The following is a 15310-nucleotide window of genomic DNA, read 5'->3' as shown; positions in this document are numbered from 1 at the left end:
TGTTTTACCTACAAATTTACTTGGACAGTACAAGAGATGAAGTGATAAGACGACGCAGGTTGCACAAGAGCGTAGTCCTATCCTTCGGTATTAACTAGACATTAAAGAAACTAATAGTTTTCCTAGAATTAAAAGTAGAATTCTTTTCACTGAATGATTTCACTGTCATTTCACTGAATGATGCTAGTATTCACTTCACACAAAGTTGTTAAAAACCCTAAAGTGCAATTTTTGTGCAACAACTACTTCAGGTGAGTAGTTAAAACTGTATGCTGAAATTCAGAATTAGAATATAACTTACAAAACCCCCTGCACCCCCCTCCACCCTTTAAAAAAAAACCACACAGGTTAACAACAGATCACCAATAATTACCCACAACAGTAACATACCATTCTCTTTCAGGAATTTAAAAGCATCTGAATATCCTTGCTCACAGATCTCACCTAGTACCTGCAAGCAGAGGGTAAACAAGTCAGCCAAATAACCAAATAAAAGAAATTCAAAATTCAGATCAAGAGTTCATGAAATAAAAAGCGCCACTTATATCTATCTTTCACCCTTGTTAGTGCTAAGTTTTCTTACAGTTGCTGGAGATCTATAGATTCAGGTTAATAAACCTACTGCGTGACACACACGGTCATGCAAACAACTGCTTATCTGTCATCTCGCACAGATGCGATGAATTATTCAGTAGAAGGGACAGCATTCTAATGGCTTAGAAGAATTTCCTCTCTCATTTCATGTCTTTAGCATGATGTCAGGAGCATCAAAGGTAGTATCAAAGCAACAGGGTGACTTGGTGGAATATGTCAATTCCCCTCTTCCCTCCCCATGCTTCCCAATTCCCAAAACTACAAGAGGTCAGCTGTGCAATTCTCCTGTTCCAGCTCAAACTCAGCCTTCCACATGTAAACATCTTTCAGCAGATGCAACACCAGCTCATCTACTAATGTGTACAGTAGTCCTGGACAAAAGAAAAAAATTAACATATACATAAGTAGAATGTAATGTTTTTCTTTTTCCAAGTGGTTAAAAAATTAAAGCATTTACAGTGATCAAAACATTACTTCTCCTCTGTAGTGTATCCCAAATCAACTGGCAGTCTGTTTTCAACTTTTTACAGCTTCAGCAACTGCAACTCTAGTGGTTTCCCTCATCAAATCTGCAATTAAATGCTTTGCAAGTTTAGCTTAGCAAGACTTATATCTGATGTAAACAGTCTAGAACTTCTGCAAAGTTCTGAAGAACCTGGTTAGCAGGTAAACGTGAAGGGACTCTAAACTGACAGTTATTAATTCACCAGCAGGGATTTTGTGATAGAATCCTGTGGTAATTCCTAAAGAAACAGAGAAAGACAATACCAATTTAAGTCAGAGAGACTAAAAAACAATAAAAAAGCCCCCACTAACACAGACTATGAATAATGCAAATGGGAAGCGTCATGAGAAAGCTTTATATGATCAGATAAAGTGCTGGGATTCCTGGAGCTTTCTGCAAAAGCACAGCTTTTATATGGAAAAATGTTTTACTAAAAATACGTGAAGGCAGTGAGTTACCTTAGGTTCTGGAGGAAAGAGTGCTTGTGTTAAACGATAAAGGTTCCCCAAACTGAGCTGAATGCTGGTGTTGGTCACATTCATTTCATGAAAGTTGGCAGAATTCCCCTTTGGACAGATATCACACTCCCCAGCAAAAGGTGAAACGGTGATGGTATTCTTAGATTCATACTGAGGCAAGTTGTCACTGATTCCTCCATCCACGTAGCGCTACAAAGATTAAAAGTAAAAAGAACACTGACATTTTCTAGCTAGCAGATTTCCCATGTAGGAATGAAGTAACATTTACGACTAACAGAACAGTCTCTGCTATGCTCCCAGACCAAACATTTTGAATAATATGTTTTGTCCTGTAGTTCCACAGAAAATCTAGGAGTACTCTATTTGGGATTTCTTTGCATGTTTAAGAAAGAGCAAGTCCATTTTAAGGATGGCAATCCCACACAACACGCACTAAAATAACTGGCACAACTGTCTCCTCTTCCTCAAAGGACAGTACTAACCTATGAGGTACCAGGGTGCTTCTGTAGGAAGAACAGAAAAGAACAGCTCTACACTTCCAAGTTTTCGGTTGCTTGTAATTGCTTATAATTGCTCTTGCAATTAGAATTTGCAATCAAAAGATGATAAATATTCAGACATTAAGAAATCACAAATAAAAGTGGAAAAAAAAGCTTTGCACACAAGTTGTCCCAAGTTGTACTTTTTTGTGTGTTCAGCTGCCCACGTCCATAGTTTTAATGCATCATCTCAAACGTTTTAGGATCCAAGAACTGAAGAGTTCTATATCGAGGTAACAGATCTGTAATGCAGCAGCTGCAAAACTTAACCAGTCACTCACTGTAGCCTTCTCTCCAGTGGGGCCCGTTCTAGACAGTTTGTTCTAACAGCATCAGAAGATCACCTCCTTACCAACTTTGCTCTTTTAGTGGTTCCATTTTCCTCCTTCCTAACCAGGCATCAGACAGAACCTGTAAGTCCTTTTATAAAATAGAGAGGCAAGGTGGCTTTGAGCAGGAGCAACTTGGATTACCAATTTAATATGGATTGATACTTGCTCCTCAAGCACTGTGAGAAACAAACTAGGAATGAAGAAAAGGACAGCAGTTTATTCAACATACTCTTCTAGAGAAGTCTGTTCCTACCTGCCAGCTTTTTTGGACACATTTTAGACCCAGCAGTAAGCAGCTGCTGACAAACTTCCTACAGGCGTGTAATGCAATCACCAAATCATTTGTGGAATCATCATAAGAAGTTTGGCCAAGAAGAAAACGCACAGCCATAGAATGCAACCTTCTCATGAAGTTATTCAGAAGTGGAAGCACGTGCCTGAATTATGTTGGTTGGTTTTCATTAGGTTTTTTTGTTTGCTTGTTTCTGGGGCAAAGGGGACTGCTGTTGTCATTGTTTTCATTGGTTTTTCTTTTTTGCTTTTGGTTTGCAGTTTCTGCTTATCTGATCCCCTTAACACGTTCTGAATCTAAACCCATGAATATGATTGAAAGGTGTAAAAACAAAAAAAACAAACAAAATACAACAACAAGCATCAACCCAACACACTTCACAACTGGCAATTAGGTAAAAAGGTGTGACCTTCATTTAGATTCCTTTTCTCCTACCTAGTGAGTGAAAGACTGGTAGATCTCAGTCATTCTCTTTGGTAAGTGCACACTAGCCTGGCGAGGTGCATAGCTTGCATCTTGTCACAACATAACTGTCTCTTACTAAAGACAGGAGGGAAAAAAGAGGGCAGAAGGAAACTCCATGTTGGGGAAGGACCTCAATTCCAACAGAAACCAGCCTTTGGCAGTTCTACCACTTCCAGAATAGCTAGCCTAGAACTGAAGTTGTTTTACACAATAAAGTCCTTCAGCAAACCTGCTTCTCCTGCTGACGCTAACCATGCTGTCAAATGAAGTGCAACACAGTCTGGAAGGTAACACTCTGAAAATCCTCTGAACTTCAGTTGTTGCAGCAGATACATGCAAGTAAAGAGCTGTTGCATATTACTAGTATTGCACACTTACTAGACATTATCCACAAGTCTTTGTTTTAAAGTATATGCACAGGAAGCACCAAGCCACTAAGTGACAAGAATCTACCAAGTCTAAATACTGGATATTTTACAGTATTCAAGCCCTGCAGTAGTCATACAAGCATATGCAAATATGGTATTCTTACCAAGTTACAAATGTGTCTCCTAAGCATTACAGTGATATCAAAGTCACTGCAAACAACAAAAGGATAAAGTCCTTCCTCATTCCCTTCCCTCAAAATAGGGCCAAGTAAAGCATCACTTGTACATTTTTTGTACTCTGAATGAGGTCTTTTAAAATAACATTGTTGTCTGGTGACAAGGACTGAAGAGCCAGATTATCCTGGATCCACCTAAACCTTGGATTCAGTCCAACGTCCTGTTTTCATAACACCTTTAATCTGGAGGAGTTTAAGAAGACATACAAGGTTTAGAAATACAGATAAAGAAAAATCCCCATACAGTTCTAATCACTTTTGCTTTAATTTAAGCATTTCAAGGCTATCCTTGACCTTTTAGTACTTACAGATAGCCTCGAGAACAGTCTGTAACCAACCACTTTTAAGGATTTTTTTTTATGTTTTTTTTTTTTTTTTCCTTTTTTCCTGCATTCTTCCCCTCTCCTTGTTTAAAGAAAATGAAATTTGGTAGGAAAGATAACACAACTTAGTGCAACGCCATAACTAAAAGCCACTAACATGACACAAAGCGCATGCCTGCTTTAAGACCTGTTAACCCAAACACCTACAACCAACTACACTAACTTATCTGCAGTTCCTACCCCATTGAATGGGGAATTTTAGAAAACTCAGTATAGCCATGAAGTATCCAGAGATTCTGTAACCATGAGATTACATGCATTAATGGGAACAAACTTGTAACAAACATATCACTAAGAGCTTTGATGAGAGGATTTGTTTTATACTATGATAACAAAAAAGCATATACACTGTTTCTTGTTACTTTCAGAACAGCTGGAATTGATAGATCTTAACAGAGACTTACCACACCTCTAAATGATGGCGGAATGAGGCCACAATAAATTGGGACAAATGAGCTACAGATCAATGCCTGTAGAAAAAACGAGATTATATAAATTAAACAGTAATTGCTCTGCTACTGAAATTATCATTTACATTCATTCTCTTCAGATGCCAGCAAAGCCAACTGAACAAGCAACCAAAAAACCCAGCAAGTACTCTTACACAATTACTAAAAAAAATAAAGCTAACATCAATTATTATTTTATACAAAGGATGAGGACATTCAATTTTGTTATTAATGTAGTCACATTTCATCTAAGAAAAAGATTTACAAGAAGACTATCTGTAGAAATATTAATTAGAAAGAAAAAGTTTGCTTTAATTCCCTCAAGCTACACATTTTCTGAATAAGCCACGTAACTACTTGAGGACACCTGCATGATTCCAGAGGAATGATACTGTGCCAGCTTTTATACTAATATTAAAAAATAATTTAAAAAGCCATTTTTAATGCTTCCTGACCACTGCTTTCACAAGAATAACTCTGCAAAATATTCTTCATGACAGATACAGTTTCTTTAGAAGCAAAGCACTTAAAAGGCAGATCTGTTTTTTTAGGCTGATCTCTCACACACACCTCCTCACTCCATTCATAGTTACATTAACTGGAAAAACTTGTAAATCAGTGCCATAATAAAGTTTGAATTAATTTTTCAAGTATAGTCAAAGTAACAGTGACTTAAGATGTTTAAAACCAAAATACAACAGAAGACATTAAATGGACTCAAGACCACCAAAACCTCAGAAAGTTGCCAAAAACAAACATACCTGAACAACTTCTTCTTTAGAGTTAAAATTAGATATCAGTGTGTTTTTACCATCTGAGACTCTAGTCAGTGAAATGCACAGCCTGCCCGATGACAACAGGTGAGTGTTTTCTGGCAGATTTCTCATCAACCCATCTCTTATTATCTTTATCACATTAAATGAAGGATGAAGAGGACCAAGATTCCGCTTTCTAGCTTCTTTGGCCAATGCCAGAACATCTGCACATGCTTCAGCTGCAAATAAAACACATTTCATTTAAAGATGGAAGATAAGCCAAACAAAAAAAAGAAACCCATCAAAACCCACACTTCCATTACTAAAGCATGTCTAGAGCTGCAACTGGCTGCCTGCATGAAAAAGAAGTTTAACACAGAAACTAACAGCCCATCAGTGTTTAACTGAGAGTTTGAGTTTTCTGAGGAAGGAAAAAAGAGTGACTAAGACATTCAAATAGTTGTGTTCCAGGGAGGACTCAGCCACTAAGTTATTTCTATTTGCTATTTCCATATAGACTGTAGATGTAAAACACCCATGTAAGGTACTCCAATTAAAAATTATTCATTCTGGAAACATGTTCTTTAAGAAGAAACAAAGATGAGTAACCTTCCACGAGCACAGATGTATTCCATATGCAACATCCACAAAAAAATACATAACACACATTTAAATTCCACACTCTCTCTTCTGAAGAAGCCTTGGTTCATCACAGCTAGTAACATTGGTTTGACATTAACAAAACATACTGTTACAGGGTTACGGGACACAGTAAAAAAAGACATTTAGTGAGAAGTTAAGGTAGGGAATCTCAGCAGGTTATGTTTTTAAAGCACTAAGTAAGGAATACAGTGAAGATTTCAACACAGGTCTCCACTTAAACTGGCTTTTTTTTCTTAAGCTAATACGTAACAGACATCTTATTAAATTTTCTCCAATTAAATCAGCATTCAGAAACTGAAGCAAACCACTACAGAGGACCATTGTTCCTACAGAACACTTAAACTGCTCTAACAACCACACACATAGTCATGTTTAACAAGACTAACATAACAGCTCATCCACCTGACAAAGTTTTGTTTAAATATTGAGTATTATGCTTCTCCAAGGCATATTTTTGGGATATTGCCTGATAAGGCAGTCAGCTTGGAAGCGGAAGGAGAGTAGGGGGAAGGAAGGTCAAAGTAACAGGTCGTTAACCTGAGTGATACATTACAAGGTCACCCACAAATATGTTCAGAACCTGCAAATTTTAACTTACATAGATTCCTTCTAGAACAGATAGGATTCAACTTGCCAAGCTAACCATCAACACTGCACTAGAAACAACTGCTTAAGCTTGAGTTCAATTTTTTGAAAATGTTATCTTTCTACAGTGTTATTTTCTCCCCTCAAGTCATAATACTTCAAACTTTCTTAGCATACTAAGTCACACCGTTTTCTTTTAAGCATGGACATCTCAGTGGGTGACAACATCATTATAAGAATATCAGGTCTCCAAGACACCTATGGAGAAGATCTAAGCTGTGAGCACCTCAGCAGCCCCTGTTTGGATCAACCTAAAATGCACATCATCCTCCAAAGTACAGCAACCTCCAACCTCCTCCCTCCACCTTTCCCTGAACTCACGGAAGAAGGTTTCCCCCTCAGTCTAGCAAAGAACACTTCCCCTTCCCCCAACTCCCCTCCCCGTGTTCAATGGCTGTTTACATTAACTCAAGCTTGAAGTTCTACATACTCTAGCCAACAGACAACAAAAAGCAAGAAGAAAGCCTTTATTTAAAAAAAACCCAGCTACAAATCTCCAGAAGGTGAACCATACAGGTCAAATTAAGTCAGAAATCCTGCACACAAATACAACTGTGGTTTTATGTGCAGTGACAAGGACATGAATTCAGGACTGAGTTCAGTCAGGTTTTTAACATCTCCAAGGACAGAGATCCCACTGCCTCTCTGGTCACCTATCCCTACATTCTCCCCATCCCACAGCGATTTTCTTTTCTTTGTATCATAGAATCACTGAGGTTGGAGATCATCCAGTTCAACTGTCCACCCATTACCAGTATTTTCCAGGATCTGCTCAGAATTTCCCATGTTCCAGCTGCGCCCCTGCCTCTCACCCTTACACCAGACATCTCTCAGAAGAGATGACTCTCTTCTTCCTACAGAAAAAGGCAACTGTGAAAACGTGGGACATAGGGCCACAACTTCAGAAGTTACTACTGTGTATTACATTGTATCAGTGTAAAGGAACTGCAGGGTACAAACTAATAAAGCGTATGAAATTAGTATAATGTTTCTTCAGACCTTAATGGCAGTCCACTGCTTTCACACAACCACACAAAATTAGCAGCTAAAAGGATGTAGAATTACAATAAGAGGAATACCCACGTGAATAATGCAAAGATCTTACAACGTGGCTGCTTTTGATACGTCTTCTAATAACCCCAAGTGTCTTTAGAAAAGATAGTTTCCAGGACAGACACTCTCACCCATCAAACTTAGTACCAAGGGGAGCGCCCACAAGCACACTAGTTATTCTATTATTTACAGAAACTCCACTTGGCACACAAGAAAGAGATGATGTTGGAATAAAATGAAGCTCACGAGTCTTCATTCTTAAGATACTAAAAACACTGTCACTAAATCACTACTAAATCACTATTTGTGCCCTCACAAGCCCTCAATTAGTGGAAGCATGGTACACTTCTCACAGCACCAGGCAAGCAATATTTCACAAGAGAGATTGTATTTACTCGCAAACTAGCATCTGTCATCAAGAAATGTCTGGTACAGATACAAAATAGCACTATCTCGATTACTTAAATTACAGCCAGACTGGTAGGACACCTTGACTTATCCGAAGCTGGAAGGGACTCACAGTGATCACGGTCTCCAACCCAGTGCTGCACACAGAACCACCCAAAACCAAACCCCACACCTGAGAGCTGTGACCAAACACTGCTTGAACTCCAGCAGCTCAGTGCCACGATCCTGGGGAGCCTGTTCTGGGGCCCAAGTTCCCTCTGGAGTTGTTCTTAACAACTTATTAACACCAACCACCTTAACCAACCCACTACCTAGCTGACCCGTGTAATGCTAAGGCCAGAGAAGAGAATCGCGATGAAGCCAACCTCAGAACTGATCGTACCTCACTCAGCCGTACCCCAAGGGAAGGGAAGGGAAAATAAGCTTTAGGGGCAGCACGGCAAAGCTAACTGGAACTCCAGTGCAAAGGTAACCGGAGCACGGACGCTCTCGTTTCCCAGGAAGGCGCCCTGGGCTGTCTCCAGCCGTGGGCCGGGCCGTGAGGGGCGCTCCCCGCACAGCTGCCATTGCCACACGGCAGCGCGGCTCCGCAGCCCCGCGCCGCCCCGACCCCGGCACAACCGCGGGCAGCCGGCACCGCGCGGCTCGGCGGGCTGCCGGACGGACAAGGTCAGCCAGGCAGGAACGGGGCCCGGCCGCCCCTCCCGCCACTGCTACAGCCGTGCCGCCGGCCCAGCCCGCACCCAGCCTGCCGCCCCCGCCCGCTCCGCTCCACTCCACTCCACTCCACTCAGCTCCGACCCAGAGAGCCGCCTCCGACGAGCACGGCGCCGGCCAGCGCCCCGGCCGAGGCGCCGTAGATGTGCCGGGCGTCGCGGATGATGTGCGGGGCGTACTCCTGCAGACAGGTGGCCGCACCGATGTGGTAAACGCCCAGGAAGCCGCAGCCGGCGAAAGAGACACTCCAGCCGCGCTCGCGGTCCAGCATGGCCAGCAGCGAGGCAGGGCGGCGCCGCCGCTCCGGGCCCGCGCCGCTCCCGCTGCCGCCCCGCCGGTCGGCTGGCGGGGCCCTCCTGCGCCTTTACATGGCGGCCTCGCCCAGCGCCGCCCGCCCGCCAATCGCCCGCCGCCCCTCGCCGCGTCGCGATGGCACAAGGCGGCACAGCCAACCCGCGGGCGGCCTCAGAGGAGGCCCCGCCCCGGGGCGCGGCTGCGGCACGCTGAGGCCGAGGGCTGCTCGAGGCCCCGCGTCCTTCAGTCCGCAGGCGAGGGGGGAGGTAGCAGTCGGTGTCGCGTTCTGGTCCAGGTCAGTACAGCATAGCTCGGTGGGAAGCTCTCATTTTTGTATGGCTCAGCCCTCGGACCCCGTGCATGGGGTAGAAAGTGCAGATTTAGCAATTTTCCCATTATCCGAGGCTGAAAAGATCATATTGTACACATGATGGTTTAAAACAGCATTTCATGACACTGTACAGACAAGTACAAGGAGAGCAGCTCGATTCATCCAAAGCCCGGGCAACCGGCAGGAGCCAGGCATGTCCCCGTGCCTGAACACCTCCAGCAGTTCTGTAGTACGGCAGCACGGATGGACGATAGTTGAATAATACAGCATCATAGAATCATTGACTTGGAAAGCACCATCAAGATCACAAAGTCCAACCACCCACCTGACCTACCAAGACCCACCACCAACCAACCCATGCCCTCCCATAACCACCTGCAATGGTCTGCATAGCACTGTGTGGTGCACTGCTGTGTCACCCCAATAACTCACCAGGGAGCAGACCCATTTGCAAGCGCAGTGCTGTGGAAGAGCTGTCTCATGGCTACGTAATCTATCTCATGGCCCAGATTAAGAAGATGCCATCCTTGAGTCAGCGCAAACAGACTCCTGCCAACACTGGTGTGGCAACACCATTGCACTTTCAGGTCTGCAGGGTGTTTTCTTTGCCGCTAGTTCAGATATTTCTGTGGAGAGTTGCATTGCAGGCCTGAGAGGTGCTCTAAATGCTTCTGTGCTCAAGTGTTTGGAAATCTCAAAAGCATCTAGGGCAGCATTTATCTCCCTGGAAAAAAAAAGGTGCTGGTTTCCTCTCGTATAGTATAAGAGGAACCAGTAGTCGTATGTGACACATCCATCTCCACAAATCCCACAGTTTCCATCAGGATCCTGCCATAATGCTGGTAGGGAGGCGAGTGGCTCAGAAGGGAATTCACAGTGAGCTCCCCAAAGCTGTGCTGTAAGAAAAACAGAACAGTATCTGAAACCCTTTTGGATTTAATTGCCTGTCAGGGCTGCTGGAAACCTATTCAGCCGCCTGCATGCACCATCGTATCCTAACATCTCAAAAGAGACAGAGAGGAGCTCACACTTTCAAAAACACACCTAGGGGAGGTTGTGTTGTGCAATTTATTTGCAGGGCACAGTGCCAGGAAGACAGAGCAGGAGTCAAGCTGTTTTTCAACATGAGTGGGCTTGAAGCCAATTCTGAAAAGTCACGAGGTAGTTTTACCATCAAGATCTTGAATAATCCTTGGACAAAATATGTGCTATCATGAGGAAGTCTGAATTTTACCTCTAGATGAATACCATAAGCACTGGGCCATATTTTCAGTTTCCCTGTCTCTAACAGCTCTCCAGCCACCTGCATCTGCTTGGGCCATGCATCTTCATTCGTTCATCATCTCACCACTTCCATAGGCAGAGCAGAGAGTGTCCTCAACCCAATCCTACCTGTTGTTCTGGTGCTTCTCTTCATTCAGCTCACAGAGAAGGAAGGAGCTGAAAATGGAGAGGGAGCCACATCCTACACTTCCTAAATTTAAAAGTGAATGACCACTTTTGCCTCCTCATTTTCTTCTAAAAGAAAGAGCCATCTCTTCTGGGTTTTGTTTTGTTTTGTTTTGTTTTGTTTGTATTCTATCCACTTGTGCTCTCACACTATTTCCTCAGAGCTTACATACAAGAAAGTACCATTTCTTAATCCATGCTTTTGAAAAAGAGGCACTGAAGTGCTCAGAGAGGGACAGCTCTGACCAGCTGCAGAAACTGGACAGGGAGAGCCACTTAAATAGCGGGGGAGCACGGGATTCCATTAATTATTACATCGAGAGATTTTCCAGTGCTAATCTCAATTTTGCAGGCAGAGATCAACTCCATTTTATAAATTATTTTTAGCCCTAAGCTGTCACCACAAGTCTGTACCTGAACCTCATTTCTTTAATAGTTAGGAGTCTTTGCATTTCTACCGTACAATGATACGCAGCCGTTCATAGCGATCTATTCTTGTACTCTGTTCTTTTACTTCAGTAACTCTTTCACTGACAATGCACAGAGTGATGAGCCTCCTTCTCTGCCAGCCCTCTTCTGTGACACTCGGGTAGCTGGGCTCCTCCAGCCCTCTGGCATGAGACAGGTGCTGCAAATGTGCCCTGACCAGTCCTGTAACCAGTCCTTCAGACAGGGCACCCCTAGAGCCTTCCAGTTACAGTCTTTACTAGGGAAGCTGAATCTCTAATTCTGAGTAGTTATATGATCAACTAACACATCCAAGTCCTTCCTCAACTCAGCTTAATTTTTTTGGTTTGGTGATTTTTTGTTGTTGTTGCTGCTATTTTGGGAGTGATTATATTTATTTTATTATTTTTTAGAAATATTTTTCCTCCTTACACAACACCAAGTTTAGTTTTCTCTGCACTGTATTCCTCCCTCCTGCATATGCCTACTGTTTTTTCAGTACCAGTTTTTATCTCCTTTGACTGCTTTGTAACAGACCTTATAATTTCTCCACTCCATCATCTCCAGCTTTGTAATCAGCTTCTCATGCAAAATATCACCAGTGGTACATGTAGGCAGGATGGATCCTATTTCCCTCGCCTGCAAAACCAGCTGTCTCATCAAAAAGATAGACTTGTTTAACACACTGAACCTTTGGCTAATCACTTGCCTATCTCATCTCCCTTTTATCTCCAGGCCTATAAAGATAATTGGTCTTCCTCTCAAAATCTGTTCAAATCCTTTCGTTGTTGTTGTTGTTGTTCACATTAAGTTTATTCATTTTATTCCAGATACAGGTTTATCTGCTCTGAATCTCTGAATGATAAAAATCCTATAAGCTAGCTCTGAAAACTGGGCCATCCGAGAAAACTGATGCAATCTCTACACAAGTCCTGCCAGCTAGCCTTACTGCAGTTGTACAATATGCAATTTCAAAATTGTCTATTTTATCTCACATATCACTACATATACTATGCTGCAATCAGTGTTGCAGGCATCCTAAATCCTTTACTGAATCCACTCCATAGCCGTTTTTTCAGTAAGTATGGGGAAATGAAGTAAGGCCTCAGGCAAAGTAATAGAAATCTAGTGTAGTTTGATGGAGTAAAAACTACCAGGAAATGTGCATGCAGCTTAAACATCTGTTTACAGATGCCAACCCAGCCCAGTGCTTGGCATGTAAATTCAACAGGTGTGCCGTCTGTCCATTATGTAGCTACTGAAAGCTTCTCCCTTAATCCTTTCCATTTAGCTACAATGCTAATTATGATTTAGGTGTGCCATTTTCCTAAGAGACTGATTAAATCCATTGTAAAAAAAAAGAAAAATGTATTTCTACAGTACATTACTTAGAAGAAAGATATCATTGAAGTACTAAGTTTACTGAAGGCATATCATTTCTAGATAGAGGAACCGCATAAGACAAAGCATAAGTAGGAGGCAACAAAGGAGGACTACTGGACAGGTGACAAGTAATCAGGCCCGAGATCTTGGGGGGGAGAAAGAGTATGAGCCCTGGTCTCTTTGTTATTCCATAACTCTCATTTATGTACCCTGAATATGCCAATTTGTCAGAGGAATTAATTATAATGAGTAACAGATGGATTTCACATCTTATAGTCAAACTGTGTTATTTGGGCACATCCTACTACTATTTGGGCACTATCTTCAAAATTGGAGGTCAGAAGACCAAAGACTTGGCTGTTAAAAATGCATGAGGAACCATAGGGCCAGGGCAAGAAAGTGTTGCTTTACAGAGAGAGGTGAGCTAAGGACAAATACTAATCATAACCTGGAAAGAAATCCCATTATATTCCTTGTGCCAAGGCTCCACGTGCACACTGCTGCTCTGCTCACTGACTTCTGCCACAAGATGTATTTCTAGAGAGCAAGGACTGAGGATGTTATTCACACTTTCCTGAAAAAAGCCTGTTATTATTTTTCATCTATTTGCAGCTCCAGCTGAATTACCCTCTACTCTACTAGCTTTTACAGAGAAACTACATTTGCCATAAACATAATTCTTGGCCAGTAATTGGATTCCAGATCTTCCTAAAACAGTTGTATCAACCAACAGACAGATAGTTTATGGCAATATTTTTCTGTTCACACGGTCCATTAGGCTTGCAGAGGTCTCCGGTTAACTGCTCAGGTTTCATTGGCAAGAAATTTAAAGTAGGTCACTTTAGTGAAAGACACTGACCTGCTTTTTCCTTGAGTCTGACCTTGCTAGTCTCTGACAAAATTCTTAGGGTTTGGGTTAATGTTTTGGTGAATATATTCCTAAGCTATTTCAGTAAGGAGTAATAAACCTACACGAATTTTGGCATATATTCTCAAAGATTGGTTTGCATACAGATAACAGTGGATGCTGATGGTTTCTAAGCAGCTTCAGTGCAGCTTCCAAGCTTCACTTCATAGTTCTCATGTATGCTTTGAACTAAACTGAGAGGCCTGTTTTGAGTTTTATTTGGCAGTGGACTGACAGACACTGAGTTAGGCAATGGGAAAGCAATCGTAAAGATTTATGTGACAGAAGCAATACAAAAATCTACAAGCAGTTAACGCTATCTCTGGAGTTTTCTGTGGGTTTCTGTCATAATCTTTTCTAAGGAATAAACAAACAAACAAAAGCTACCAGCATGCAATTCATTTTAGAAAATAAAACAGCAATTTCACGTACCTCTTGCTAGGTATTCTGTGGAGATGGACTCCTGTTTTCCCAGTAATGACTGAAACATGAGGATAGTAGAGCCAGCTTTGGAGAACTTCAGTGCAGTATCTTACGCTGCACGCTCTTGGAAAATTGAAGACCAATACTGGAAGCTATATTAGAAGAACTTTGGTTACTCTGGCTGCTAACAAGGAAGCTATTTTATAACTATTGCTGAGTCTCAAAACAGATAGGAGATCTTCTGAGCTAGGTTCATCTAAATACGCTACCTGTTGAAATGCTCCTACCACCAACCTTCACTAAAGCTGATGTGGGAAGAGAAAATGTGGTTTTTTTTTTAATTCAGTTTACAAAACATGTGCTAAGTAACCAAACATTCAGTGCATTTGCCTTTGACTGGCTTGTTTGTCAGCAGGTCTCTGTAAAGAACAGAACAGATTTTAGACATGATGCAAGTGACACATGCTATCACGCACTCTGCATCAAGAGTCTAGTTAATCTGCAGCACGTGTAACCCACTCATCAGTAATCAAGAGCTGGTTATAATCAAAAATACACGTATCCACCTCATGCTAAAGGAATTACAACAGTGACTGAATAAAAATCAGTAAAAATTGTCCATATTTTCATATTTGGAGAGTGGCTGGAACCTGTATAACTAGTTCTGATAGAAGAAACATCGATTTTTCATATCTTGAATTCCTTGGTGTGATCTGTTTTTCATCCTCAAGGTTAAATAAATCTTGAGAGTAGCAATTTGCTTCTTCGGTCTGACACCACAGCTGTTGCCTTTATTCTTCATAATTTCATAATTATTACACAGAACAAATGGCTTAATGCTATTTCACATTAATACGGTCAAAAATTGGTCCGCTGTATTTTCACAGCATTTTTCTTTCCTAAGCTTGTGGCCTGATTCGTATGTGGCAATAGCCTATTGCAAAAGACCACTTGCTGCTTTATATATCCTATGTATCCTAAATGAGAAACAGCAATGACCTTGCCCACTGCTGATGTGCAACCTTTGCTTTTCTGATTAGTTATTTTTAAAGGCCTAGGAATTTTTAAGGCAGGAAACTAATAAAATTGGGTATGGCTAACAAACTCAAGGGAAAATTCAGAGCTCCACTAGAGTTAGATTGTTCAAATCTTGTCTTGCAAAGCACAAGTTCCCTTTTCTGCTTGTAATGGAG

At 41.8% G+C, this 15310-nt stretch overlaps 1 protein-coding gene across 7 annotated transcripts in view; it reads right to left on the bottom strand.

Annotated features, from left to right (window-relative positions):
* PNPLA3 (patatin like phospholipase domain containing 3) overlaps positions 1 to 15310 on the bottom strand; it is a 46035-nt gene that overhangs the window by 8169 nt on the left and 22556 nt on the right. For 5 of the 7 annotated variants that reach the window (XM_046915222.1, XM_046915226.1, XM_015291189.4 and 2 more), the window contains 6 exons: positions 14127 to 14269; positions 9941 to 10404; positions 5404 to 5636; positions 4598 to 4663; positions 1558 to 1767; positions 391 to 451 (listed from right to left, as the gene is read on the bottom strand). In XM_046915222.1, the coding sequence (XP_046771178.1) occupies positions 391 to 451; positions 1558 to 1767; positions 4598 to 4663; positions 5404 to 5636; positions 9941 to 9956 (586 nt within the window). In that variant the 5' untranslated portion in view covers positions 9957 to 10404; positions 14127 to 14269. Of the gene's footprint in view, positions 1 to 390; positions 452 to 1557; positions 1768 to 4597; positions 4664 to 5403; positions 5637 to 8548; positions 9224 to 9940; positions 10405 to 14126; positions 14270 to 15310 lie in introns of those variants that run through there. The other 2 variants (XM_015291180.4, XM_046915232.1) reach the window with 2 other exon arrangements.

Source organism: Gallus gallus, chromosome 1, assembly GCF_016699485.2.
Source record: "Gallus gallus isolate bGalGal1 chromosome 1, bGalGal1.mat.broiler.GRCg7b, whole genome shotgun sequence".
Classification (NCBI taxonomy): Eukaryota; Metazoa; Chordata; class Aves; order Galliformes; family Phasianidae; genus Gallus; species Gallus gallus.
This window is presented reverse-complemented; position numbering and strand designations above follow the sequence as displayed.